The sequence below is a fragment of the Typopeltis vanoorti genome, chromosome 14 (assembly GCF_054136105.1).
Source record: "Typopeltis vanoorti isolate ZY-2024b chromosome 14, IOZ_Tvanoo_1.0, whole genome shotgun sequence".
Classification (NCBI taxonomy): domain Eukaryota; kingdom Metazoa; phylum Arthropoda; class Arachnida; order Uropygi; family Thelyphonidae; genus Typopeltis; species Typopeltis vanoorti.
Window position 1 is genome coordinate 42,358,137 of NC_143562.1, and position 26,679 is coordinate 42,384,815.

Genomic DNA, 26,679 nt, shown 5'->3' on the forward strand with positions numbered 1-26,679 from the left:
ATGATAATATTGGAGTCTTGACAAGTAATAGACTGATCCTGTACACCCCTTGAGGGTACATGTCAGGAATTTGATGATGATGATGACTTGTCTGGTTTTTGGGAGGTTGAGGGCTTATCTTTGTCAGGTTTATATTTATCAATTGTTTTGGGGAAGTATGGAGGACCAGTGTCCATCTCATCCTCTGGTAAAATATTCAGTGTGTGTGTGTTAGGGTCAGTTGGTAAGTTTAATTTACTTTCATAGGATACCGAAGTATCCAGTTTTTTCTGTAGGAATGTCCCGTAGTTTATCTTTAAGTGATATTTTTGCCATAATTTTTTTGACAAGTGGGAGGGACCATTTTTGAAATGGTCTCTGGAGTAAGGCCATAGGTCATGTGATTGATCCGCTCAACAGATAGGCACATATGATCATAAAGTTCAGGTATGGTGAAATTATCAAATGATGGAATAGACACAAGTTTGAGTTGCTGTTGCCATTTTCTTAATTGTTACCTTCTCAGCATATAAGGATCACAGAGCAGGTGTGATGGTGGCTAGTAAGGACAATGGTCCTGTTGAAACCAGGCAACCATCCCTACATATCAAGATGCACATCACACCCATCACTCCCTGATCTTTAAGCTCTGAACGTATCTCCTCATCAGGAACATCAAGGAGATCCCATTCTGATATCATTCCTTTACAGGAATTGAATGTTTTACGAGGGGTTACTTCGATTGGTATTCCACAGATCAATGTTACTCCCAGTAGTTTCTCGGAATGCTGCTGACACAATGTTTCCACAAGGATACCACCAGAATGTAATTAACAGTTTTGGGAGGTCCTGCCAGTCCTTCTAAACCCTTCTGAATAAAGAAGGGTGACATTTTCCATATTGGCTTTTCACTTGTTGCATGAATGATTAAAAACAATGGTACATTTATACTAGTATCATATATCTTTTGTTTCTTACTTCTGTTACAGAATGCTGTATCAGTACTTGGTTGGAACTTTGTTAAGGTTCCTGAAACATCTGCGGATGAATTCCTGCTCAAGGAATTTATGGTTTGGTGCTAGAGTTCCCCCACCTATCACGGAGCTGCACATGGATGCCCATTGACTGGCAAGCAATGACTGTGCTCAGGAGTGGAATGACAGAGCTACTCCCAGATGCTATACAAGCACTACAGCAAGCCTAGAATCCTGACCCTGGACTATGGGATAAGAGACTTACTGAAACACCGTTGACCATTGCAGGCAAGCCTACTAGCTGATTGATCCTGGCCAGGCCAGGCCATCCAGGACCACCCATCTTGCCAAAGCAAAGGCCAAAGTAGTGCAAGACTACCAGGGTCCCCCCCCTTTCCAGATGTCCACAGGTCGCACTGCACGGCAAACACAGTGGCAGGGCATTGGATCCCAGTGATGGTGGTCTGGAAAAAAGGATAGTAAAAAGATTCAGGAGAAGTAGAGAAAAGAATATGGGAAATAAAGAAAAAGAGGAAGAATGAAAAGGGCCAGTACCATCACTGAGAGGTCCCCTCCACCACGAACAGGTGCCCCGCATGGAGGGGGAGAGTGAGGGATGCATGCGAGGTGAGCAAACAAGTGATAAGAGATGTGATGTAATGGAGATTCGATGATCTCAGGTGTGCAAGAAAGAATGCCAGAGGAGTATTTGTCTGTAACTATTGCAAATATTGCAAGGTGAAAGATTGGATGAGATGATTGTGATGATGGGCACATGACTTGAGAGGCAATGTGAACTGGGTAGCAAGAGATCTGAGGTTCATGCTTGAGGTTATCAATAAAGCAATGGTGATGGATGACACAAGTTTCTAAGATTTTGCCATGGGTTTTGAGAGAATGTGCTAAAGAACTGACAGCTCTGTTGACCTGGCTTTCCAATGAGAGTCAGGCCATGGGAAAGGTGCCGAAAGAGTGGAAGGAGAATAAGATAGTGCCATTGCATGAGGGTGGTAGTAGAATGGAAGTGTCAAACACTATAGACAAATTTGTATTTCATCAGCAGTTGTTAAGATTTTGAAGAAATTAGTTAGGGATCACTTACGGCATTGGGCAGATGAGGGTAATGTTATTTGTGAGCGTCAGCATGGATCTCTGAATTAAAACAAGGGCACTCTTGTTTTAGTAATCTGATTGCCTTTTATAATAAAGTACAAAGCAGTTGAATGAGCGGTACTTTGAAGGCAACACAAGATGAATAATGATAATAATTAGCTGAATGAATAATATAATGAGTAGGCAGGAATGGTGAATCTAGTAAGAACAGCAAAAGTGCAGAAATTAGCAAATCAGGCCAAGAAAGCCTCTTTGAAATAAAAAGAAGAATGATTATGGCAAGATAATGATTTTAATGGATGAAAGTAAAGCTTTCATCTGACTGCAAAGAACAGTCGAAGTACTCAGTGAGCAGGCCATCACGGTGTTTCATCCTCAATGTGAAATCAGAAGCAGTGTAGAGAATGAAATGAGAGAAGACTTACTGGTAAGTGAGCAAGAGGTATATGAGGAGTTACGTAAACTCGATATCAATAAGGCAATATCAGTTGATGACATATGACGACGTATGTTAAAGGAACATCCCAGGGAGTTAGTGTCAGCCTTGGCTTATCTGTTTAACAAGAATCTTGCAATTGCAAAAGTCCCAAAGGAAGGTAAAATTGTTCCAATTCACAAAGGTGGTAATGAGGTTAAGGCTAAAAATTATATGTTGATTAAAGTTAGGATACAGAAGTGATTTGATAACAGCAGCATTCTCTGTGATTGTCAGCATAGGTTTATTAAAGAGAGGTTATGTTTCACCAACTTATATATGTACTATAACAAGGTGACGAATGAATTGGACAAAGGCGATGCATATACAATGGTATACTTAGAATTTGCAAATTCTCTTAAGAGACTGCCACACCATGAGTTACTAAACTGGAGTACATGAGATTGAATTAGTGAGACTAAATTAGTGAGTTGGATAGACAGTTAGGTCTCTGAGAGATATCAGCAAGTTGGAGGGGGGGGAGAGTGAAATATACAAGAAAGTCACTAGTGGTATTCTGCAGGCATCTATTTTGGGGCCATTACTATTCAACTTGTATACTAATGACATTTGGATGGGTTTAACTCAAGATACACAATTGTCTGGATGATGCAAAACTGAGGAGAATGATGAGAAATCAAGCAGATGCTGTGGCCTTACAGGAAGATTTGAAAAGATTGTAAGTGAGCAACTGTAAGGAATTGTCAGTTCAATGTTGTAAAAAGTGTAAGGTTCTGACATTTGTAGGCAACAATGAGATGCAAAGGATACACTTGGTGGGGAAATTGTGGAGGAGGATGAGGAGACGAGTGACCTGGGAGTGGTGGTGTGGACAAGCATCTGAACTTCAGAGTTCACATTGCACAAGTTGTGAAGTCATCACATCAGATTATAGCAATAATGTGGAGGATCTAAATATGCACAAATAAAGAGATTATTTTTCCACTGTATAAGGCCTTGATCAGACCTCATGTGGATTACTGTGCACATATCTCCTATTTTTTATAATGATGAGGGTATATTAGAAAGGGTCCAGATAAGACTAGGGGGGGGGGGGCAACTACTTTGACTGTTCTTTGCAGCAGCTACCAATATATATTCAGGAGTGGGATATGAAGACAGATTGAGGGAATGCAATTTGCAAAGCCTTGTGAAGAAGAAGAAGAAGGGACATGATTGTGACATTTAAGTTGGTAAAGACCTGTTACTGGTTAATGTAGAGATGAAATTTTTCTTGGAAATGGAGAAGGGGTAGAAAAGGAGCCATCCCTGGAAATTGTAAAAGGAGGATGCGAGCAAAAGCATAAGAAGCAGGTTCTTTGTATGGAGAATGTTTGGTGAGTGGAATCCATTGCCTGACATTGTGGTGAATGTAGACACTGAATGAGTTTAACGCACAGTTTGATGGGCCTTTGTGTGTACTTCCAGCATCGAGTCTGATGACTTGATGGAGGTTTAGTGTCAATAAAAATCACAAAATGCCATATGAGAGTGATGGATTGCATTTGAATAGATCTGACAAAAGTCTGGAAAGAATAGTTACTGCATGGGAGATGAGCGAGAGTTTGAAATGAATAAGAGCTCCGAGGATAGTAAGAGCAGGAGAGCGAACAGAAGATTGAAGAAGTAATTATGAATGTAGAGGGAGAGATGTGCAGTTTGAGATGGGAGTGGAAGTCAGAGATGAGAATGAAAGACTGGATATACAAGATAGACAAGAAAAACAAAAATCAGGGATAAGTGGACAAACAGATACATTAAAGTAGCACAAGAAACTAGTAGTCAATGTAAGAAGACAATGGCCTGAGATACATGAGGAATAGGTAGGTCTAGGAAAGACGGGACAAGCTATGACAAAAGGGCAGGGGCCAAGATCACAGCAGGGAATTGGCACGGACAGGTCTGGTTATACACCAAAAATGAGTTGATATATTTCTTTATGAATAGTTATTATTATCATCCTAAGACCAGATGGTCCCTTTATCATACACACAGCTCATTATATCATGTTTTAAATGCATTCAAATTCTCTGCAGACACCACATTCCAATCATTCGCAACTCTCCATGAAAAAACTTGCTTCTAATTCCTTTGATCATACCCTCCTTATACAGCTTCCAGAATGAACTCTTAAGAATAAGTTACTAGTTGTTTAAGAGAGAAATACTATATTTTTTGAATAATGGCTTCACATGTGTAAGGGAAGCCATTATTCAAAAAATATAGTATTTCTCTCTTAAACAACTAAATAAATATAATTTATTACTGCTACACATTTCACTGTCCACACGGTTAGCCTAGTGGCTTTGTGCTTTGCAACTATATACCTGGGGAAGGAGTGTCCCAGGTTCGATTCCCGTCGAAGACACGAGGAACTTGAGGATCTTCCTCAGGCATAGCCAAGTTAGCTGGTCTTGGGCATGGGCAGTAGGATTTTTTCCGCCAGTTTATCTGGCATTTTTCATCCCGCAAGCAGGCAAACTGGCCCCGTGAACATATGCTCCTGCAGCCAAGAATACATCCCCCCCCCCAGCAGCAGACTAGGCGACAGGTCGGTTGGGAGTGGTACTAACAAGAAGTTGCATCTAAGTAACACGCGGACCCCTGCATAGGAAGCGGGAATAATGCGTAGTGAAAGAAGACTGCTATACATTTCACTCAATATGTTATGAGTTTTTTTTTTTCAGGGAGAAGAGAAACACTGGTAGTAACATTTAAATTCTGAATTATGGTCCTACTCAGCTCAACTCTGTCATATTGTGGCAACAGACTCACTATCTTAACTTTCTCACTCTTTTCTTTTCCAACTTTCGGTAACTCTTTCATGTTTTCCATACCATACAGTAGCAAACAAATTAATCTGAATAAGCCAAATTTTCATCAAGTTTTTGTTTTGGTTTGTTTTTTGTTTCAGTTCACAATAATTTTAGTTTGGGTTTACTATTTTTGGTTTTGGTTTTTAGTTCACTATTTTGGTTGAGTGCTGCATATTTTAACTGTTTCTACAATGTTTATTAATAGTGTTATGCATTTTTAATTTTAATAGTGTAGTAAACAAGTTGATATTCGTAGAATTTTATTCATTTTGTGTAGCTATGAATTGAATACATCTCCAAGAAAGCATTCAAAAATATGAACTCTTTCTCAGCACACATCCATAACTCAAAGACAAATTGCCAATGAGTATGGTGTTGGTTTGGGTACTGTTAATGCGATATTTAAAAAGGCTTTAGGGAGATAAGTACCTTATTCCTGTCAGAAAAGGAAAATGTGGATGAAAAAAGGAATTGCATGCGAAAAAGAGGCTATGGAAGAGATATAAGGAGACAGGTGAAGAGAAGATGCATGAAGAATATAAGACACAGGCCAGAAGAGTGACTAGTGTGGTAAGGAAAGTGAAACTGGAATATGAGAGGAGATTGGCCCTAAGATCCAAAGAAAATCCTAAGGAATTTTTTAGCTATGTCACCAGTAAGAGGAGAAATGACTGTAGAAGAATGATATTGTGGGATAAAAATGGGAATAGAGTGACTGATGCAGAGGACATAGTGGAATTGTTCAATGAACACTTTATTGGTGTATTTCATCTTAGAGGAGTCAGTTTTAATGCTCGAGGGATAGGGCAGGTTCGAGGTTTAGAGGTACAGGAGGAGAGTGTGTTTCAGATACTGAGTACTCTGAATGTCAGTAAAGCTTTGGGACTGGATGGTATTTCACCACGAGTTTTGAGAGAATGTGCTAGGGAACTGACAGTGCCTTTAACCTGGCTTTTCAATGAAAGTCTGGCTGCAGGAAAAGTGCCCAGGGAATGGAAGGAAGGTAAGATAGTGCCATTGCATAAGGATGGTAACAGACTGGAAGTGTCTAATTATAGGCCAGTTTGTGTGTCATCAGTAGTTGTTAAGATCTTGGAGAAAGTAGTGAGGGACCGTATACAGCATTGGGCAGATGAAGGTAATGTTATCTGTGAGAGTCAACATGGATTTGTGAAAGGGCGCTCTTGTTTTAGCAATATGCTAGCCTTTTATAATAAAGTTACAAGAATATTAGATGAGGGAAAGGCATATACTGCAATTTTCTTAGACTTAGCGAAGGCATTTACAGGGTGCCACATGATAAGCTGATATTTAAGTTGCAGCACATGGGTCTGAATGTCAGATTGGTCAACTGGATTCAGGATTGGCTGTCTGATAGGTATCAGAGAGTTGTGTATGGTGGAGCAGTTTTAAGGAGGCAGAGGGTTACAAGTGGGGTCCCACAGGGCTCAGTACCAGGACCTATATTGTTTAACCTTTATATCAATGACATTGCCAGTGGATTGCAAGGGGATATTCGGTTGTTTGCAGATGATACGAAGCTGGGAAGGATTATTAGTAATAGTGCAGATGTGGTAGCCCTGCAAGAGGATTTGAATAAGCTAGATAGATGGGCAAATGAATGGGGGGTGTCAGTTTAATGCAGCAAAATGTAAGGTCTTGAGGTTTGGTAAACATCGATGGGATGCTGCATACTCTATGGGAGGAGTTATACTGGAGGAAGTAGGGGAGACAAGAGATCTGGGGTTGATGATTGATAGAAAATTGAAATTTGGGGGACATATTGCAAAGGTGGTGAAGGTAACACAGAGGATTGCTGCAATTATGAGAAGGATACTGAGATAAAAGGGTTATCATTCCGTTGTATAAGTCTCTGATCAAACCACACTTAGACTATTGTTCTCAGATTTGGTCCCTGGGATTTGAAGGGGATAAATTAACTGTGGAAAGGGTACAAAGACGGATGACAAAGATGGTTTCAGGACTGTACAATTTTGGTTATGAGGATCGGCTGAGGGAATGTGGACTGCAGAGTTTGGTGGATAGAAGAAAGAGAGGTGATATGATTGAGACGTTTAAACTGTTGAGAGGTGGTTACAGGGTTGGCACTGGAGGAGTTCTTTCGCTTGGTTGAACAGCAGGAAGGAGTGATGACAAGAGGCTATCCCTGGAAGTTACGAAAGGAAACTGTGAGCAAGAGGGTGAGGAGTGGTTTCTTTGCATGGAGGGTGGTTGAAACGTGGAATGCATTGCCTGATGGAGTGGTGCGAGCGAGAACGGTAAATGAGTTTAAGGAGTGGTATGATAGACTTTGTGTTTCTTGGGGGGGGGACCTCCCCTCGATGAGTCTTGACAGACTTTATGTTCTTAGGAAGGACCTCCCACGATGAGTCTTTTGACTCCATGGAGGCCTGAATAATAATAATAATAATAATAAAAGAAAACTACACTTACTCGAGGTTATTTACTAGCTTGAAAAAAATCAAATGCATCCAAGATTATCTGCTGTAGACTTCAATACACTTAGCAGCTAGTGGGATTAATGTTTCTGACATGACAGTCTGTCGAAGATTGTTGGAAGCATGGAGGATTGCCCACAAACCAAAAAAGAAACCACTGTTGATGTATGCAGAAAAAGAGGCTCCAGTAGGCAAAAGTGTACAAAGATTGAACTATGGAGAAGTGGAAGAAAGTTATATTCTCAGATGAGAGCAATTTCTTTGTTCAGGGAGAGTGAGTACCATATGTTTGCAAATAACTGGCTAAGAAGATTTCTGCCTGTGTTTAGGATCTTGTTGAAAAGATGTTCTGGATTTTTTTCACATGATAGTCCAGGATCACTTGTGAATGTTGACAGTATGATGAAAAGTGACCACTACATAAAAATATTGGAGACAAAGAGTGGTCCCACAGATTCAGAAAGACAAAGAACTCATTTTCCAACAAGATCTTGCTGCATGCCACACTTCAAAAAAAAGTGAACGAGTTGTTTAAAAATTGCAACATCCAATTGCTTCAGTGGCCAGGTAACTCTCCTGACATTAACCCAACAAAAAATTTGTGGGCCATAGTGAAAAGAGACTTGAAAAATTAAATTGTGATAAAAAGGATAACTTAATACAATCCATTATAAAAGTATAGTTTTTGAGATATAAGAAACCGTGTTCTACGTTGGTAGAGTCCATGCCTAAGCAAATTAATAAACTTATTAGGAACAGAGGAGCACATAAATTATTAGGTAAAGTTAGAGTTTAATTCTTATACTTATTTTCTTGCAAAATTAAAATTTTTCTTTAAAATGTGAGTATTCAGATTAATTTGTTTACTACTGCACTTTTGCATTCTAATAGCATCATTAACATTATTAATTTTTGCAACTTGAAAGCACGATTTTTCACCCCTCACCAATCATACTTCTTATGATGGAATCACCATACAAGACTATCTCCTTAATTTTTCCTTCTCTCTTAGTCAAGCATTCCTTTCTATTTTTCGCATTTTTTTATCTACCTGAACCACTTGCTAGATATTTTTGCATGTGCCCAAGCTCATGTTTTGACCTCATTACGGTCAACTCTTCATTCTTTACATCTGTGATACTCTATTTCTTTGATCATTACATTTATTCTCTCTCTCTCTCAATCATGTTGCTTTTAATCTCTTTTTCAATGTTGTCTTCTATTACACCATCACACACACATTTTCATGCGTATCCACTGCTTCAATCTCTCGACATGATCAGCACTTCGTAGCATTTTCGGCACACTCTCTTACCACTATCACTTTCAAACCAAAGTCCATTCACTTTAGATAATGCATACATCCCACAGACATTGCATTGCATTGCACTGCACAAAGTTCCTCTGGTTGAATTCCTTAAACAATGATACTTTTGATGCCATTGTTTTGTTTTGCATCAGTGCCATGTTATATGTGCCATGCTCTGTAACTTACTGTACAGAAAAACTATATTGAAATAAAAATTTTAACTTAAAACTAATTAATACCACAATGCCCACTAGATTAATCTAGTATTGTGGTATTAATTTATTATTAATAAATTAATAATATTATTAATATAGATTGTGGTATTAATCTAGCTACAATTTTTAACTAATATCACTATTTTTTCCTAAACTAAACTACTTAGTTTTTGGATCTCTCCAAACACACGTCTACCACTTGGTTAATTTTTAGGGAACATCCCTTTATGAAATGGAACAAAAAATTGTTCCATTTCATAAAGTCAATTTCATAAATCCAAATTTTCTCTTGCGAATACTGTCGACACTTCTTCTTACTATCAGGGGCTGCCATTACAGGCACTATAACTTTAAAAAAATTACACAGTAAATTCAAAGTTATCAGATCACTGAATGCCACTCAGATAGTTATGGGCGATAAATGTGCACTAGCCCTGATTGTCCCTATTCTAGATGCCTTCATCAGGGAGAGCATGTGCTTCTTCCTCGTTGGCATTGCATGTTTACAAAGTCTTATTTAAAATCGTTTTAGGTGTTTATTGATCCCCTTTCTTTTCACCCTTAGACATTTATCGACCCCTTGAATAGCCATATTGATCCCCAAGGATTGATATCAACCACTTTGCCGACCCCTGATCTAGAGTGTTCTTAAGGTGTTTGTATTAGGTTAGGTGTGGTTGAGTGGATGCAACTTAATATTTTAATACTACAGCACATAAGAAACAAATAACATTATAAACACACAAATAGACATACCTCATCACCAGGCTTAAAATCTTTAACTGCTCTTCCAGTATCCACTACTATACCAGAAAAATCCCTACCTAAGACCAATGGAAATGCATTGTAATAATTCGGGAATGCATAAATGTTCCTCATAACATTGATAACCGAAGAACCATAGCCTCCTAGAAAAAATAAACAAATAAATTACACACACACACATGCAAACAAACAATGTTATAATGAAGAATTTTTGCACATACACCTTCTGTCCAAAAAAAACCGAACTTTTGATAGAAAATAAAACACAGGCCAATTATAATTATTCAAATCATTCATTTCAATCAATATACTCTCCTTCGGCTTTGCTACAGCGTTTGACACAGTCAATTAATTCGTTAAATGAGTTTTTTACATTGGTTTTTGGGATACTGTTGAGGGTCGTGGTTACTGCAGCTTGAAATTTTTCAATGATGTGTTATCGCTTTCCATTCATCAGCAAATGAAGTCGGGGGAAGAGAAAGAAGTCACAGGGTGCTAAATCAGGTGAATACGGCGAGTGCAAAAGTGACCAGCTGCCTGAATCACGATATTCATGCCGTACGTGACGAATTCTTGATATCAATCGCTTCAAAACTTCAAGATAAAACTCGACCATTCACCGTTTGGTCAGGCAGAACAAATTCTTTGTGGATAATGCCCTTGGAATCATAGAAACAAATCAGCATTGTCTTGACTTTTGACTTCTCCAAGTGACTTTTTTTCGGATGCCCCACTTCTGGTGGTCTCCACTCAGCACTCTGGCACTTTGTTTCAGGTTCATACTCAAAACACCATGTTTCGTCACCAGTAATGATCGTTTAAAGGAAGTTTGAGTCCTTACGAGCAGTTTTAATAAGGTTCTTGTAGTGTTCAATTCGATACATTTTTTGGTTGTCGGTCAACTTGTGGGGAACAAATCACGAATTCAATTTACAAAGCCCCAAACTCTCGGTCAAAATGTTGTTCACAGCTGATTTTGGAATCCCTAATTCATCTTCAATTAATCTCATGGAAATTTTGGGTTGGTTTTCTTTGATGAAATCACGCACTTTATAGATGTTAGCTTTGCTCAGTCCAGTTTTTGAACGGCCTGGCTTTTTGTCGTCCTCAAGAGTCTCATGACCACTTTGAAATCGCTTAAACCACTTGTAAACTTGAGTATGGGATAAGCATTCATCACTGTATGCTTTTTGAAACATTTGATGAGTTTCGGTAAAACTTTTACCAAGTTTAACACAAAAGTCAATCGCAGTTCTCTGTTTGAAACTCATTTTCTGACCGTTCGTCAAAACACACTGTCACTCTTGGCACTATCACTCAGCTTCTAATGAAGGTTGCCGCTTTCGACAACAAAAAGATACAACAAGGGGTGCCACTAGTTTCTTCTATTTTCGTTCTCTTAGAACAAGTTAGAATTAGTTAGAACAAGTTCCATTAGAACAAGAGCCACTGCTAACCAGCATCCTTTTATAGTCTATCTTGAAACTCACCAAATTAACTTCACTGCCTCCTCTTTCATTCCATCTACGTCTGCTCTTCTGAACAGCCTGCCCAATTTGTCTTTCCAAAATACAACCCTTAGTTGTTCAAACAAAATGTGAACAAATTCCTCCTTTCTTCTTATCCTCTTGCCTATAAACGGCACTAATCTGTTTGTAAGTCTTGTGACCTTTCGTGTGATATATATATATATATATATATATATATATATATTATACAAATAAATAAACAAAACAATGCTCCATGTATGAATCTTTCATTCATCACTGCTGGAGGAACTGAGCAATTTTGTTCTTGTTAACTGTGCAATTTTGTTTTTGAACAATAGATCCTTCAGCAGACTCTATAGGAGAAGAGTTCAATTCCTCATCCTGCTGATTCATACATTTTGATCAGCTATGTGACACAACAAATAGGACATACCATTCTGTTAAAACTGTATAAAGACTTGGTTAGGGAAGCAGGAGTCAGACAACCTGAAACCTGTTATTGATCACTGCAGGCCAATCTCTTCTGTACATGGATACTTAAGGTTCCAATTTTCAGACCATCTTCTGAAGAATGCTATGATGCTACAAGCAATGGAGAAATAGTTCTACAATACAAAAAGTTTCTGAAGAAGACTTCTCACATTAAATAGTCCCATAATCTACCATAAGCATATTCAGGATAAATATTCTGTTCAACTTTATACATTTATCATACAACACATTGAATAAAAGAAAAAGGAAATTAACTAATATCTTTATCAGAAATGTTTATGAAGAAAAAAAAATGATTTTTTCCCTTTTTAACTAAACAGGTTAAAAAGGGAAAAATTATCCCCAGGCCCATGCAACTGGTATTTTCACTAGATGCACATTTGAAACTTAAGATTAAAGTTTCAAATGCGCATCTGAATAAAATCAGAATCAAGATATATGTTCTGATAATAAAATGGTAAAAAACGTGTATCTGATTGTAACTTGGCTGGTAGACAGACATGTACAGAAAAGTTCTTATGATCAAAGATGATGAAAGTTGAGATAAGGAAGCACAGAATATGTAATATATTTAATATCAATACAACTAGTTTCATCCTTGTTATTTGGGACTTCTTCAGGTATGAAGGAAACATAAAGAGGTAGACTTACAAACAGTAAATGAAAAAAATGGCATATTCTGCCATTTTTTTTTTTTTTTAATTTTACAGAGCCATTTGACAGGGTACCACATGATAAGCTGATATTTAAGTTGCAGCACATGTGTTTAGATGTCAAGTTACTGAACTGGATTCAAGATTGGCTATCTGATAGGTATCAGAAAGTTGTGTATTTGGGAGCAATATCAAGGAGGCAGAAGGTTACAAGTGGGGTCCCACAGGGTACTCGAACCTGTATTGTTTAACCTTTATATCAATGACATTGTCAATGGATTGCAGGAGGATATTCAGTGGTTTGCAGATGATGTGAAGCTGGGAAAGGTTATTACCAACAGTGCAGATGTGGTAGCCCTGAAATAGAATTTGAAAAACTGGACAGATGGGCAAATGAATGGGATTATCACTTCAATGCAAAGTCTTGAAGTTTCGGACACATCGATGGGAGGCTGCATTGTCTGTTGGAGTAACTGCTTGATGAAGCGGGAGAAGCAAAGGATCTTGGGCTGATGATTGATAGAAACTTGAAATTCAGGAAACCTATTGCAAAAGTGGTGACGGTAACCTAGAGAATTGCTACAAACGTGCTCAAATGTGGTCACCAGGATTTTAAGGGGATAAATTAACCGTGGAAAAAAGTGCAGAGGTGGATAACAAAGATGGTATTAGGACTGTACAATGTTAGTTAAAGATAGGCTGAGGGAAAGTGGATTGTAGAGTTTGGTAGATAGAAGTAGGAGAGGTGATATTATTATTATTATTATTATCTAAGACCTCCAGGGAGGCTATAAATCACCCAAACCAGCTGTTATATCTTCCCTTAAATTCATTCACAATAGATACACTCACTACCCCTAAAAGGCAAACTATTCTACTCACTCACTGTTATGTGACAGAAAAACCTAGCTCTTATCCCTTTCTTGACTGTGAACAAACTTATCTTCCATAGATGCTCCATGTTTCTCCCTACTTTCCATGTAACGAAAAATTTCATCAGATGATATCCTATAACACCCATTCAAAAGTTTATAGATCTCTATCATATCACCCTTCTTTCTCTTGTTAACCAGAGTCTGTAATCCACACACTTGCAATCTGTCCTCATAATCTAAATCCTACAACCCAGATAAAATCTTTCTAACCCTTCTTTGCACCCTCACAGCTTCTTTATCCTTGGGATCTGCGCATAATAATCCAAGTGTGGTCTTATCAAAACCTTATAAAGAGGCAAAATAGTTTATTTATCCATAGATGTTAAGGTTTGCTTCAACATGCAATTATGCTCCGAGTTGTATTTGCAACTTCTGCTAAGTGACCCTTGAACTTCAAATTCCTATCCACCAATACACCAGGATCCCTTGCCTCCTCAGTTTCTTGTAGCATAACCCCTGCTAATATAATACGCCACTGGAAATCAAATAACAGTAAAGTGCATAACTTTACACTTACTAACATTAAACTGAAGCCATTTTTGTTTGTCCAAATTTCCAGCCTATTCAAATCATTTTGTAAATGCTGAATATCGGTAGCATCCCTGATTACCCTGCCTATCTTTGCATCATCGGCAAACAATTGCACATCTGAACCCTGAGGTACATCACTGGTCACCTAAATCTGGCAGATTCACACCCACTGTATGCCACTTTTTTGATATCTGTCTGTCAATCAACCCCTGATTCAAGTCAAGAGTTTATATTCCAATCCATATTCTTCAGTTTATGCAACAGCCTTTCACGTGATATCCTATCAAATGCCTTAGAAAAATCCATCATTATCATAGTGTATCCATTCCCTTTACCCAACTCAGCTGTAACATTATTATAAAATATGAGCAAATTGCTAAAACATGACCTTCCTTTAGTAAACTCATTCTGCTCCTTGCAGAGTATAACTTGCTTACCCATTTCTGCATGCGAGTTCTTACCAACTTCTCTAAAATCTTCACTACAACACCAGAGATACTGATAGGTTGGTAGTTAGACACATCAGATTTTGCACCAACCTTGTACAATGAAACTATCATACATTCCTTCCATTCCTGTGGTATCATTCCTGAACCGAGACTCAAGTTATATGAAAATGTGAAAGGCCTAGCCAATTCAGCTGAACATTCCTTCAGCAAATGGACAGATATTCCGTTATGCAACAGCTCTTTAACCTCGTTTTCATGAACCTCCTACTTTTCATCCAACCATGTTATATACACCTGATTGATATATCTTAGCAAAGTGAACACTCATTAATTGAACAATCTCATTAGCTTCTGACACCGAGTACCATCTGCATTCAATTAAGTTATTCTTCCACATTCGTGTTTTCTTTTGGATTGCCTTTACCTTGCATGGCCAATTTTTTTTCATACACCAATTTATCTTTCTGCACAATACTCGTTACATTTCTGGCCTGAGTCTTATATATTTCATAACTCCTCTCACTCTTATTCTCACAATATTCTTTCCGCATCATCTTCTTATTGTGGATCTCTTGCTTAATAAGATTGTACATCCATTTCACTCCCAACCTATTTATTCTTTGAACACTAGGGATATATTCAGATATCGCCTCATTTAAGCACTTTTTCAAAGATTTCCATGCATAGCTGATATTTTTCCCATTTAGTAACTGATACCATGGAACCAAAAATAGTATTCTTCTAAGTTGATCATAATTTCCAACTTGGTGGTTTAATATGTATTGCAACATTTAAACTGTTCAGAGGTAGTTACAGGGTTGACACTGGAGAGTTCTTTCATTTAGTGAGGAAAAGGGGCCATCCCTGGAAGTTACAAAAGGAAGTTGTGAGCAAGAGGATGAGGAGTGGTTTCTTTGCAAGGAGAGTGGTAGTTGAACCGAGGAATGTACTGCCGCATAGAGTGGTGAGAGCAAGAACAGTCAATGAGTTGAAGGAGTCATATGATAGGCTTTGTGTTTTCTAGAATGGGTCTTCTGCAATGAGTCTTGTGACTCTGTAGAGGCCTGAATCATAATAATAATAATAATTTCCTTTTTACATCTCCACTTTGTGTGTACACAGCTCTGCTGCTATCACTAGCAGTGTAGCTCCCCATTTCTTTCTTGTCCTATATCATCATGAAAATCATACCCTTTTATTTCTATTCCTGTCAGGATATCATCCTTATCTGATCATGTTTCATTTATTCCAACAAGTTTGGGGAGAATAAACTCAATCACAAAACCATTTTATCTCCCTTATTTCTGATGCTCCTAGCATTTATAAATAAACACAGCAATTCACTTTTAAGCCTCTAGCGAGTCTTATCCAAACTACCTGTTGGTTGTGATTTCCTCACTATGCCTACACCCTTGTCCAATCACTTTTATCACCACTTACTCCATATATCTACTCAGGCTTGTTTTATCATCATCTTTTCAGGGATTTAGGCCCAGTGGCCTGTTCCAGTCTCTTTCCATCTTTTGCTCGGTTGTCCCTGACCTATATCCTCCAACTGAGTGGTATCGAAATACTTTTTTGGGGTAGTCTTGAACTGGCTATTCTTTTGATATGTTTAATCCACTTCTTCGGTATTCATATAATGATAATGAATATAAAAAAGAGCAGAAAACTCATAAACAACTTATTTATTGCAAAATTTTCACCTAAATGTTATAGGTATCTTCAGTACAGGATTATAGAAATGCAATTAAACAATAAAAGACAATTCTAAAAAAGTGCCACCTTAGTAACTAATGTAAGGTGACTCAAACAGTAAATAATTTCATATATATATTTATATATATTTTTTAAAAATAGATATTTAATGACTTTAAACCAAGATAGAATATTAAGTATATTATTTCTGGGAAAACTCCCATGTTACTCCTCATTGTAAACTATTATAATACAGCTATATTGCCTGCTTCAGTTTAGGGGTGCCCCTGTTTAAATGTCATTGGCTATTTACTCATGGGTTCTTAGGGCATTATGAGTGTAGAACTAAAAAGTATATGTAGCTTAAGGAATAGAAATTGCACATACCTTTTTCTGGGTGTTGTGGCTTTTCCTCTGTCTGCGATGTCGAGAACTGCAGAGTGTGATTTTACCAAACTGCCTACCCCCCACACACACACACCACACACACACTCTGCAGTTCTCGACATCGCAGACAGAGGAAAAGCCACAACACCCAGAAAAAGGTATGTGCAATTTCTATTCCTTAAGCTACATATACTTTTTAGTTCTACACTCATAATGCCCTAAGAACCCATGAGTAAATAACCAATGACATTTAAACAGGGGCACTCCTAAACTGAAGCAGGCAATATAGCTGTATTATAATAGAATATTAAGTTTTAACGAGAATGATACAACTAGTTTCAGCCTTTTACAGCCTTCATCAGGTATCCACTAAAGGTAGAACACAATAATAAAAATTGAAGTTACAAAAAACTGAGAATTATAGGCAAAAATGCAATACATAATTGACATAAAAAACGTTGTATTTTTCAAGTTATTCTATCCAATGCGCCATTGTCTGTTGAGTGCGTGCTTGTAAGTTCTCAAGAACGCAAGTATTGAACAACTGCAGTATGGTTATCAAGGATGTTGTAACTTAAATTGCTGTTCAAATGTTCAGGATTGAGGAGGATTTCCCTGGATTCCACGATTTTCCTTTCAAACTCATCACTACAGCAAAAAATGTTTTCAGATTTATCCCAGTAAACTGAGTGACTTTGTAGATCATCATGAGGATTGTTTGAGAAAAGAACATGACTGGATAGTGCCGATGCATGTGATCTTTTATAGGAGATGTAGCTCTTATGTTCTTCTATATATAGTTCAATAGATTTGTTAGTCTGTCCAAACTAAGGAATATTACAATTGCACTATAATTTGTATACACCTGGATATTTTAGGTTGTGATGAATAGGCTTCGGATGGCTTATAAGAGAACGGATTTTAGGTAGTGAAAAATGTCCTGATGTTGTATTTTTTAAGGACTTTAGCCAATTTATTGGAGACCGAACTAATGTATGGGATAGAGATGCTATCTTTAAAATTAGTAGTTTCTGTAGTACACTGCCTTGGAGCCTAGGAGAATCCAGAAGAAATTTCTTAATCGTTTTTTCAGAATATCCATTTTATTTAAAGATCATAGAAAGGTGATTAATTTCTTTTTGGAGCTCATCTGGTTCACTTAAAACAGATTGTGCTCTGTGTCCTAAGGTAGAGATAGTTACGAGCTTTTGTGGTGGAAAGTGATGAGATTGACAGTGCAGATATCTATTAGTATGAGTGGGTTTTCTGTATATAGAGAGATTTTAAATCTATCAGAGCATCATATAAGAATTACATCCAGGAACGGAAGGCAGTTATTTCGTTCTGGTTCGGCAGTGAATTTTATATTAAAATGCTGATTGTTAAGATGATGAAGAAAATCCATGAGAGATGTGTGCCTGTGACTCCGTATAATGAAAATGTCGTCAACATAACATCTCCAAAGTTTCGGCTTAAGTGAGAAGGAGGATGTGGCTTTCGTTTCAAAATCTTCAAGGAAAATGGTTGCTAGAACTGGGTATAAGGGGTTGCCCATTGCTAGGCCTTGGTTCTGTTTGTAAATGAATTCCCTATATCTGAAGTAGCAAGATTGAATACAATGCTTCAATAAAGCAAATATCTTTTTTGACAATTTGTTCTTTAGTAATGTTAATACCTCCTCAGTAGGGACGTTAGTAAATAATGTCAAAACTTGCTATGATATCATTTTCACTGATGGAAATATTTTTGATATGAGAAACAAAATCTGTGGCGTTTTTGATGAACAATGAAGATTTATTGGAGAAACACTTGAGGTATTCTGCAAGATGTTTAGAAAGCTTATAAGTAGGACCATTAATACCATCAATAAGTTAGGAAAGATTGGTGGATTTAAAAAGTACTCATCATCATCATCATCAAATTCCTGCCATGTACCCTCAAGGGGTGTACAGGATATGACAGTACTACATGAAAAAATTACATCATTACTAACTTCCTATCTACAATTTTCCTCCAAATCAGTCTGTTACTTGTCAAGACTCCAACATTATCAGATCTTATATTTCTATCGTCTAAGGCACTTTTTTACCGTATCAATCCACCTATATCTTGGTCTTCCTCTGGGTCGTTTTCCTGCCAACCTGGCAGAGAACACTTGTTTTGCTAATCTTTCCTCTCCCATTCTATTTAAGTGACCATACCATCTGAGATTAGCTCTGCTAACGCATTCCTGGATGCTGACAATGTCAAGTTCTTTCCTAATATCCTCATTTTTAATATGATATTGCCATTGATGCCATCTGTTCACGCCTCTAATCTTTCTCAGGACTCTCATATCTGCGGTCTCTAGTCTTTGGTCAAGTGTTTTACTTCTGACCCAGCTCTCAGATCCATAAGTTAAAATTGGTTTGAACACAGTCTTGTATACAGCTAATTTAGTGTTCCGACTAATTTCTTTCTTATTCCATATGAATTTATTCAATTGACTTCCCACGATACCAGCTTTGCTGATTCTGTTGTCTATTTCTATATTTAGTTTACCATCTTCAGTAAAAATTGTGCCTAAGTAGCTGAAATGTTTTACTTGTTCCACAGGTTCTCCATTCACAACACAGTTGACATTTTCAATGATTCTGCCTATTTTCATTGTCTTTGTCTTTTTATTGCTGACCTTCATACCATATCTATTACAACAGCTATTCAAGTTAGTCAGAGAATCTTGCAGACTTGTAGCGGATTTATTTACAAGTATAACATCATCCGCATAAAGCAAAGAGCTGACATTAACATCTCCAATTTTGATATCATGTTTAATACCACTTTCCTTCATAATGTGATCCATATAGATAATGAATAACAGAAGGGATAATGTACATCCTTGTCTCACACCAGATTTAACATTAAACCATCTTCCTGTACTTCCTTCAATTCTAACTGCTGACTCACAACTCAAATAAAGACTAAGTATTGCTTGATATAATGCCCCATTGACACCATATAACTGCAGCGTATTGAATAGCTTCTCTCTTGGCACCTTGTCATATGCCTTTTCCAAATCGACAAAACTTAAATACAGATCTTTGTTATATTCCCATGCTTTCTCGACTATTTGTCGTAAAGTGAAGATCTGATCCTGACAGCCTCTATTTGGCCTGAATCCAGCTTGTTCTTCACCAAGCTTTTCTTCCACAATTCTTCTCAACCGTTTCTCAAGTATACTTGCATAGATCTTGCCAGGAACACTCAGTAGGGAAATACCTCTGTAATTCTCACATTCAGTTTTATTTCCCTTTTTATATATGGGTACTATGAGAGCTCTACTCCAATCATCGGGAATTCGTCCCTCTGTCCAGGCTTTCTGAACTATGCAGTGCAGCCACTGTAAGACTCTTATACCACCATATTTCAGCATTTCTGGTCGAATATCATCTACTCCTGCTGCCTTTCCACATTTCAAGCCTTTGATGGCTTTTTCTACTTCAAGTATGGATATGGATTCCTGACTGCATGCCTGGTCAGTGTTTTTTATCACTGTGCTGTCATCACTGCTTGTTTCATTTAGCAGTTTTTCAAAGTAATTACTCCATACTTCAAGGATATCTTTTTCTCCTGTTTTCATTTCACCTTTATCATCTCTAATTCCTTTTACAGCACTCTTTCCTCCATTCCTAAGCTTCTTCAACAACCTCCAGAATATTTTGCCACCTTCTTGATATTTATTTTCTATATTCTTGCCAAAGTCCTCCCATGACTTTTGTTTAGCTAGTTTTACACACTGTTTAGCTTTCTTACATTTGTCTCTGTATTCTGTAAGAGTAAAAGCTGACTTATTTGCCAGGAACTTTTGATATGCTTTCTTCTTTTCCTTCACTGCCTCTTTAACTTCCTGTGTCCACCAGGGAGTTCTGATTTTTTTATCTTTGGACACAACCTCACCACATGCCTCTCTGGCAGAATCAATCAATGTTTCCTTCAGAGTTTGCCACTGAATCTCCAAGGTTTGATTCCTGTTCTCAAACTCTTTCATTTTCTTTTCAATAATATTTCTATATTTTAGTCTACAGTTTACATCTGAGAGCTGCTCAACTTTTATTCGCTTTAAAACTTTCTTACATGTTATTCTTTTCAATATGAAATTCAATTTTATCCTGCTCAAGACTAAATAGTGATCACTTCCAATTTCAAATCCTCTGTACACTCTGGTGTCCTGCACCAGGGAGAAAACATCACTATCAACAATAACATAGTCAATGAGACTTTTCTTATTCCTAGCCTCTTCTCTCCATGTGAATTTGTGCACATTTTTATGTTGGAACATGGTGTTAGTAATAACCAGTCCATGTCCTGAGCAGAAATCCAACAGATATTTGCCATTATTATTAGCTTTGCTCTTTTCTCCAAATTTTCCCAAAATATTTTTGTATGTCTCACAATCATTTCCTACTCTACTATTTAGATCCCCAACAAGGACCAACTTTTCATTTTTCATTGTGTCAGTTGCTTTTTCTAAAGCCTCAAAAAATTCCTCCACTTCTACCTTAGTAGAACCTTCTGTGGGACCATAGGCACAAATAAGTCTCATTGTCCAGTTCCCCATTCTCATATTTGCCCACATTACTCTACTTGAGACTGACTGCCATTCAAGAAGATTAGCCTCGTATTTTGTGTTGAATACTATGGCTACTCCTTCTTTTCCTTGATTGTTATTGCCTGAATATAACATTTTGTATTTATTGCTCATAAAGATCTCACCAGTTTTGGTCTTTTTTGTTTCAGTCACCCCTATTATGTCGATCTGGTACTTATCTAATTCCTCAGCTATCTCCATTTCTTTGCCATTCAGGCTTCTTACGTTGATAGTACCGATCTTTAACTCTGGTGATGTTGAGTTGGGGTTTGTTTTCAGATTTGTTCCAGTAGCTGACTTTTCGCTGTTCGCCCTGGTTCCCTGGCGAAAACAACGGGGGCCTTGTTTAACCGGGCGACGCCCCAGCCGGCAATAAATTTTGTCATGTTGTACCATCATTTTTTATTTTGGTTTAACCAATAAGAATACAATTTGGTCGGCTAAATCCCAAATTGCCAGCCCATCCTCGTTCGTTCAGTATCAAAGTAGATACCCAACAGGGTGCACCACGAGAAGGTGAGGATTGGACATTAGGTCAGAAGCCCTGGTCGGTTCTCCGCATTCCTTTAAAGGCTATGTGGAGGTCTCCTCTCAGTTATACAGCTATGACCCTTAAGCACCCCGAGATAGTACTTTTTTTAAAAAGTACTATCTCGACAAAATGGATAGTCATAGACCATCCAATCTGTTTAAGTTAACAAAATGACGTAAAGTTTCACAAAATTCTTTATAAAGACGTTCTACGAGGAAACAACTTTTATGAAAGACTCTCGTCTTGAATAAGGCTCTACGTTTATTTCCAATAAACTTTATATTCAATGTATATAACATGGTCAGCAAGTCCCAACTGTTCGGGCTCATGATATTTAATATGTGCTCTTCTAGACGAATAAAAACAGATCTTCCTGTTTGTCCAAAATATGATAAGCTGCAAGAACAAGGAATCTGGTAGATGCCTGGAAAACCTAGAGGTCAAAGCTTATCCTTAGAAGAAGTGCATAAGGTGACAATTTTTCTGATGGGATAAAAGGCAAAAAAATATTTGCAAAGAATTTTTGAACACATAGCGAATGTTTTAAAACTACAATATATTTTTGTTACCTTTTGTCCCATCAGAAAAATTGCCACCTTTCTCGCTCTCCTAAGGGACATGCTTCCACCTCTAGGTTTTCCCAGTGTCTACCAGATTCCTTGATCTTGTGGCTTATCTTATTTTGGATAAACATGAAGATCTGCATTTATTCATCTAGAAGAGCACAAGTCTTATATTACATATCATGAGGCTGAACCGTTGAGACTTGCTGAGCATGCTATTTGTACTAAACATAGAGTTTATTTGAATAAGATGAGTCCTTCTTGAAAGTCACTTCCTCATAGAATGTCTTTATAAAGAAATTTTGTGAAACTTGACTTCATTGTCCTAACTTAAACAAATCCAACTGTCTATGTCTATCCCTTTTGTGGGAGATAGGAAAGATTAGCAAATAAAATCAAGATATTGTAAAAAATAAAATATTTATTTTTATAATTTTTCTGTTTGTTTCCAGATCTACAAAACTTAAATAAAGATCTTTATTATATTCCCATGTCTGTGAGATATATCTAGATACATCTAGATACCTGGCAAAAAGCAATTATAATTAGTTAAGCTAAGCCAGGGAAGGATCCTAAACTCCCAATCAACTACCCTCCAATTGCTTTGACCAGCTGTGCAAGATTCTAGGGGAGGGAGAGAGAGAGAAAAGTACTAACTCTACACACACACATACACACACACTTATTTTTTAGTTAGGAAATTAATGACCATTTTAATCATCTTATGTTAGCTACTAAGGTGCTGCCTTTTAGAATTATCTATTATTGTTTAACTGCCTTGCTGTAATCTGGTAGTGAAGATGCCTATGACACATAGGTAAAAATTTTAAAATAAATAAGTTGTTTACATGGGTTTTCCTCCATTTTTATATTTATTATCATCTCCTCAGACTCAACTGCCCCCCCCCCTCACATCCTGATCCATTCCATTCCTATGCCAATCATACATATACATACTCATTTATGACTACTTTCAGCATGCACTCTCCTTATATTGTATTTTCTATCATAAAAGTTTCTGAATTTAATAATGGGGACTGTGAAGAAAATTTATTAGTGAACCTTGTGATAAATACGAGTGTTCTGAAAAGTTGTGATAATCACCATGAAGGAATTGATGTAGATATACATAACTTACACATCATTCCCTACGAAGTGTTATGCGCTTGTTACAAAGGTCCTGCATCATTTGCAATCCTCTAAGAAAAAAGTCTTTCCCTTGTTGTACAAACCAGTTTCTCAGCTTCAGATATGACTTCATTATCTGTGGTAAATTTTGTTCCTTTCAAGTGTTTCCTTAAATTTAGGAATAGGAAATAGTCAGATGAGGCCAAGTCTGGCAAATAGGATGGGTAAGACAGACACTGAAAGCCCAAGTTGTGTACTGTCTGTTGGGTTTCAGGAGCAGTGTGAGAAGATGCATTGTTCTGCAAAAGTAAAAATGTTTGTATATTTTAGTCTACAGTTCATATCTGCAAGCTGGTCAATTTTTATTCTCTTTAAAACTTTCTTACATGTTCTTCTTTTCAATATGAAATTCAATTTTATTCTGCTCAAAACTAAATGATGATCACTTACAATTTCAAATCATCTATACACTCTAGTGTCCTGCACCAGTGAGAAAACATCACTATCAACAATAAATATCTTGCCTCTTCTCTCCATGTGAATTTGTGCACATTTTTAAGTTGGAACATTGTGTTAGTAATAACCAGTCCATGCCCATAGCAGAAATCCAACAGATATTTGCCATTATTATTAGCTTTGCTCTTTTCTCCAAATTTTCCCAAAATATTTTTGTATGTCTGACAATCATTTCCTACTCTGCTATTCAGATCTCCAACAAGGACCAACTTTTCCGTTTTCATTGTGTTAGTTGCTTTCTCTAAAGCCTCAAAAAATTTCTCCATTCCTAACTTAGTAGAACCTTCTATGGGACCATAGGCACAAATAAGTCTCATTGTTCAATTCCCAATTCTGGTATTTGCCCACATCACTCTACTTGATATTGCCTGCCATTAAAGAAGATTAGCCTCATCTTTAGTGTTGAATACTATAGCTATCCTTCTTTTCCTTGATTGTCATTGCCTGAATATAACATTTTGTATTTATTGCTTAGAAAGATCTCGCCAGTTTTTGTCTTTTTTGTTTCGTTCATCCCCTATTATGTCGATCTGGTACTTATCCAATTCTTCTGCTAGTTCCATTTCTTTGCCATTCAGACTTATGTTGATAGTACCAATCTTGAACTCTGGTGATGTTGCATTGGGGTGTGTTTCAGGTTTTGTTCCAGTAGCTGATTTTTCCCTGGTTCCCTGATGAAAACAATGAAAGCCTTGTTTAACTGGACAATGCCCCAGCTAGCATAATATTCTGTCATGCTGTATCATTATTTTATATTGTAGTTTAAGCCAATAAGAATACAATTTGGTTGGCTAAATCCCAAATTCCAGTCCATCCTCATTCATTCAGTACCCAGGTAAATACCTAAGGTGCACCACGAGAAGGCGAGGATTGGACATTAGATCAGAAGCCTTCCATATTCCTTTAAAGGCTATGTGGAGGTCTCCTCTCAGTTATACAGCTTTGACCCTTATGTACCCCATGTCCAGCCTATTCAAATATTTTTGCATGTACTGCATATCAGTTGCATTTCTGATTACCCTGCCTAACTTTGCCTCATTAACAAACAGCTGTATGTCTGCTGTCAAATCCTTCCCAATGTCATTAACGTATAGATTGAGTAACAATTGGCCAAGGACTGATCTTGTGGTACACCATTGGTTACCTTAAATCTTGCAGTCAGCCATCCTCTTATCCATTCTAATACTTTATAATCCAATCTCATATTCTTGAATTTTTCCAACAGTCTTCCTTTTTTGTATTCTGTTAAAAACCTTAGCTAAGCCCAAAAAGTACAATGGCATATGCATTCTCCTTGTCTAACCCAATGATAATGTTATTATAAAATGTTAGCTAGTGGCTCAAACATGATTTTCCTTTACTGTTCGTTGCAAAGTATAGATTCTTTGTCAACCCATTCTGTATGTGAGCTCCTACCAACTTTTTCTAAAGTATTCACCTCCACTCCAGAGATAATGAGAAGGCAATATATAGATATAAGAATTTAAGAAATATATTTTTTTAAATGACAGAATGTATAAACAAAATTTAAAAAAAAAAAAGTTCTGATCGTGGATAGATGTAAATGATTCATTAATTTATGTCATCATCATCAAATTCCTGTCATGTACCCTCAAGGGGTGCAGGATATGATAGTACTACATGAAAAATTTACATCATTACTAACTTCCTATCTACAATTTTCCTCCAAATCAGTCTGTTACTTGTCAAGACTCCAACATTACCAGATCTTATAATTCTATCGTCTAAGGCACTTTGTTCCGTATCAATCCACCTATATCTTGGTCTTCTTCTGGGTTGTTTTCCTGCCAACTTGGCAGAGAACACTTGTTTTGCTAATATTTCCTCGCCCATTCTGTTCAAGTGACCATACCACCTGAGATTAGCTCTGCTAACACATTCCTGGATGCTGACAATGTCATGTTCTTTCCTAATATTCTCATTTTTAATATGATATTGCCATTGATGCCATCTGGTCACGCCTCTAATCTTTCTGAGGACTCTCATATCTGCAGTCTCTAGTCAAGTGTTTTACTTCTGACCCAGCTCTCATATCCATAAGTTAAAACTGGTTTAAACAGTGTCTTGTATACAGCTAATTTAGTGTTCTGATTAATTTCTCTCTTATTCCATATGAATTTATTCAATTGACTTCCTACCATACCAGCTTTGTTGATTCTGTTGTCTATTTCCATATTTAATTTACCATCTTCACTAAAAATCGTGCCTAAGTAGCTGAAATGATTTACTTGTTCCACAGGTTCTCCATTCACAACACAGTTGACATTTTCAATGATTCTGCCTATTTCCATCGTCTTTGTCTTTTTATTGCTGACCTTCATACCATATCTATTACAACAGTTATTCAATTTAGTCAGAGAATCTTGCAGACTTGTAGTGGATTTATTTACAAGTATAACATCATCCGCATAAAGCAAAGAGCTGACATTAACATCTCCAATTTTGATATCATGTTTAATACCACTTTCCTTCATAATGTGATCCATATAGATAATGAATAACAGAAGGGATAATGTACATCCTTGTCTCACACCAGATTTAACATTAAACCA

The 26,679-nt window shown here is 37.2% G+C and overlaps 1 protein-coding gene across 2 annotated transcripts in view; it reads right to left on the reverse strand.

Annotated features, from left to right (window-relative positions):
* LOC150099405 (NAD(P)H oxidoreductase RTN4IP1, mitochondrial-like) overlaps nt 1-26,679 on the reverse strand; it is a 289,878-nt gene that overhangs the window by 112,643 nt on the left and 150,556 nt on the right. For both annotated transcript variants that reach the window (XM_090404050.1, XM_090404049.1), the window contains exon 3: nt 10,097-10,248. In XM_090404050.1, coding sequence (XP_090260176.1) covers nt 10,097-10,248 — 152 coding nt within the window. The remainder of the gene's footprint in view (nt 1-10,096; nt 10,249-26,679) is intronic.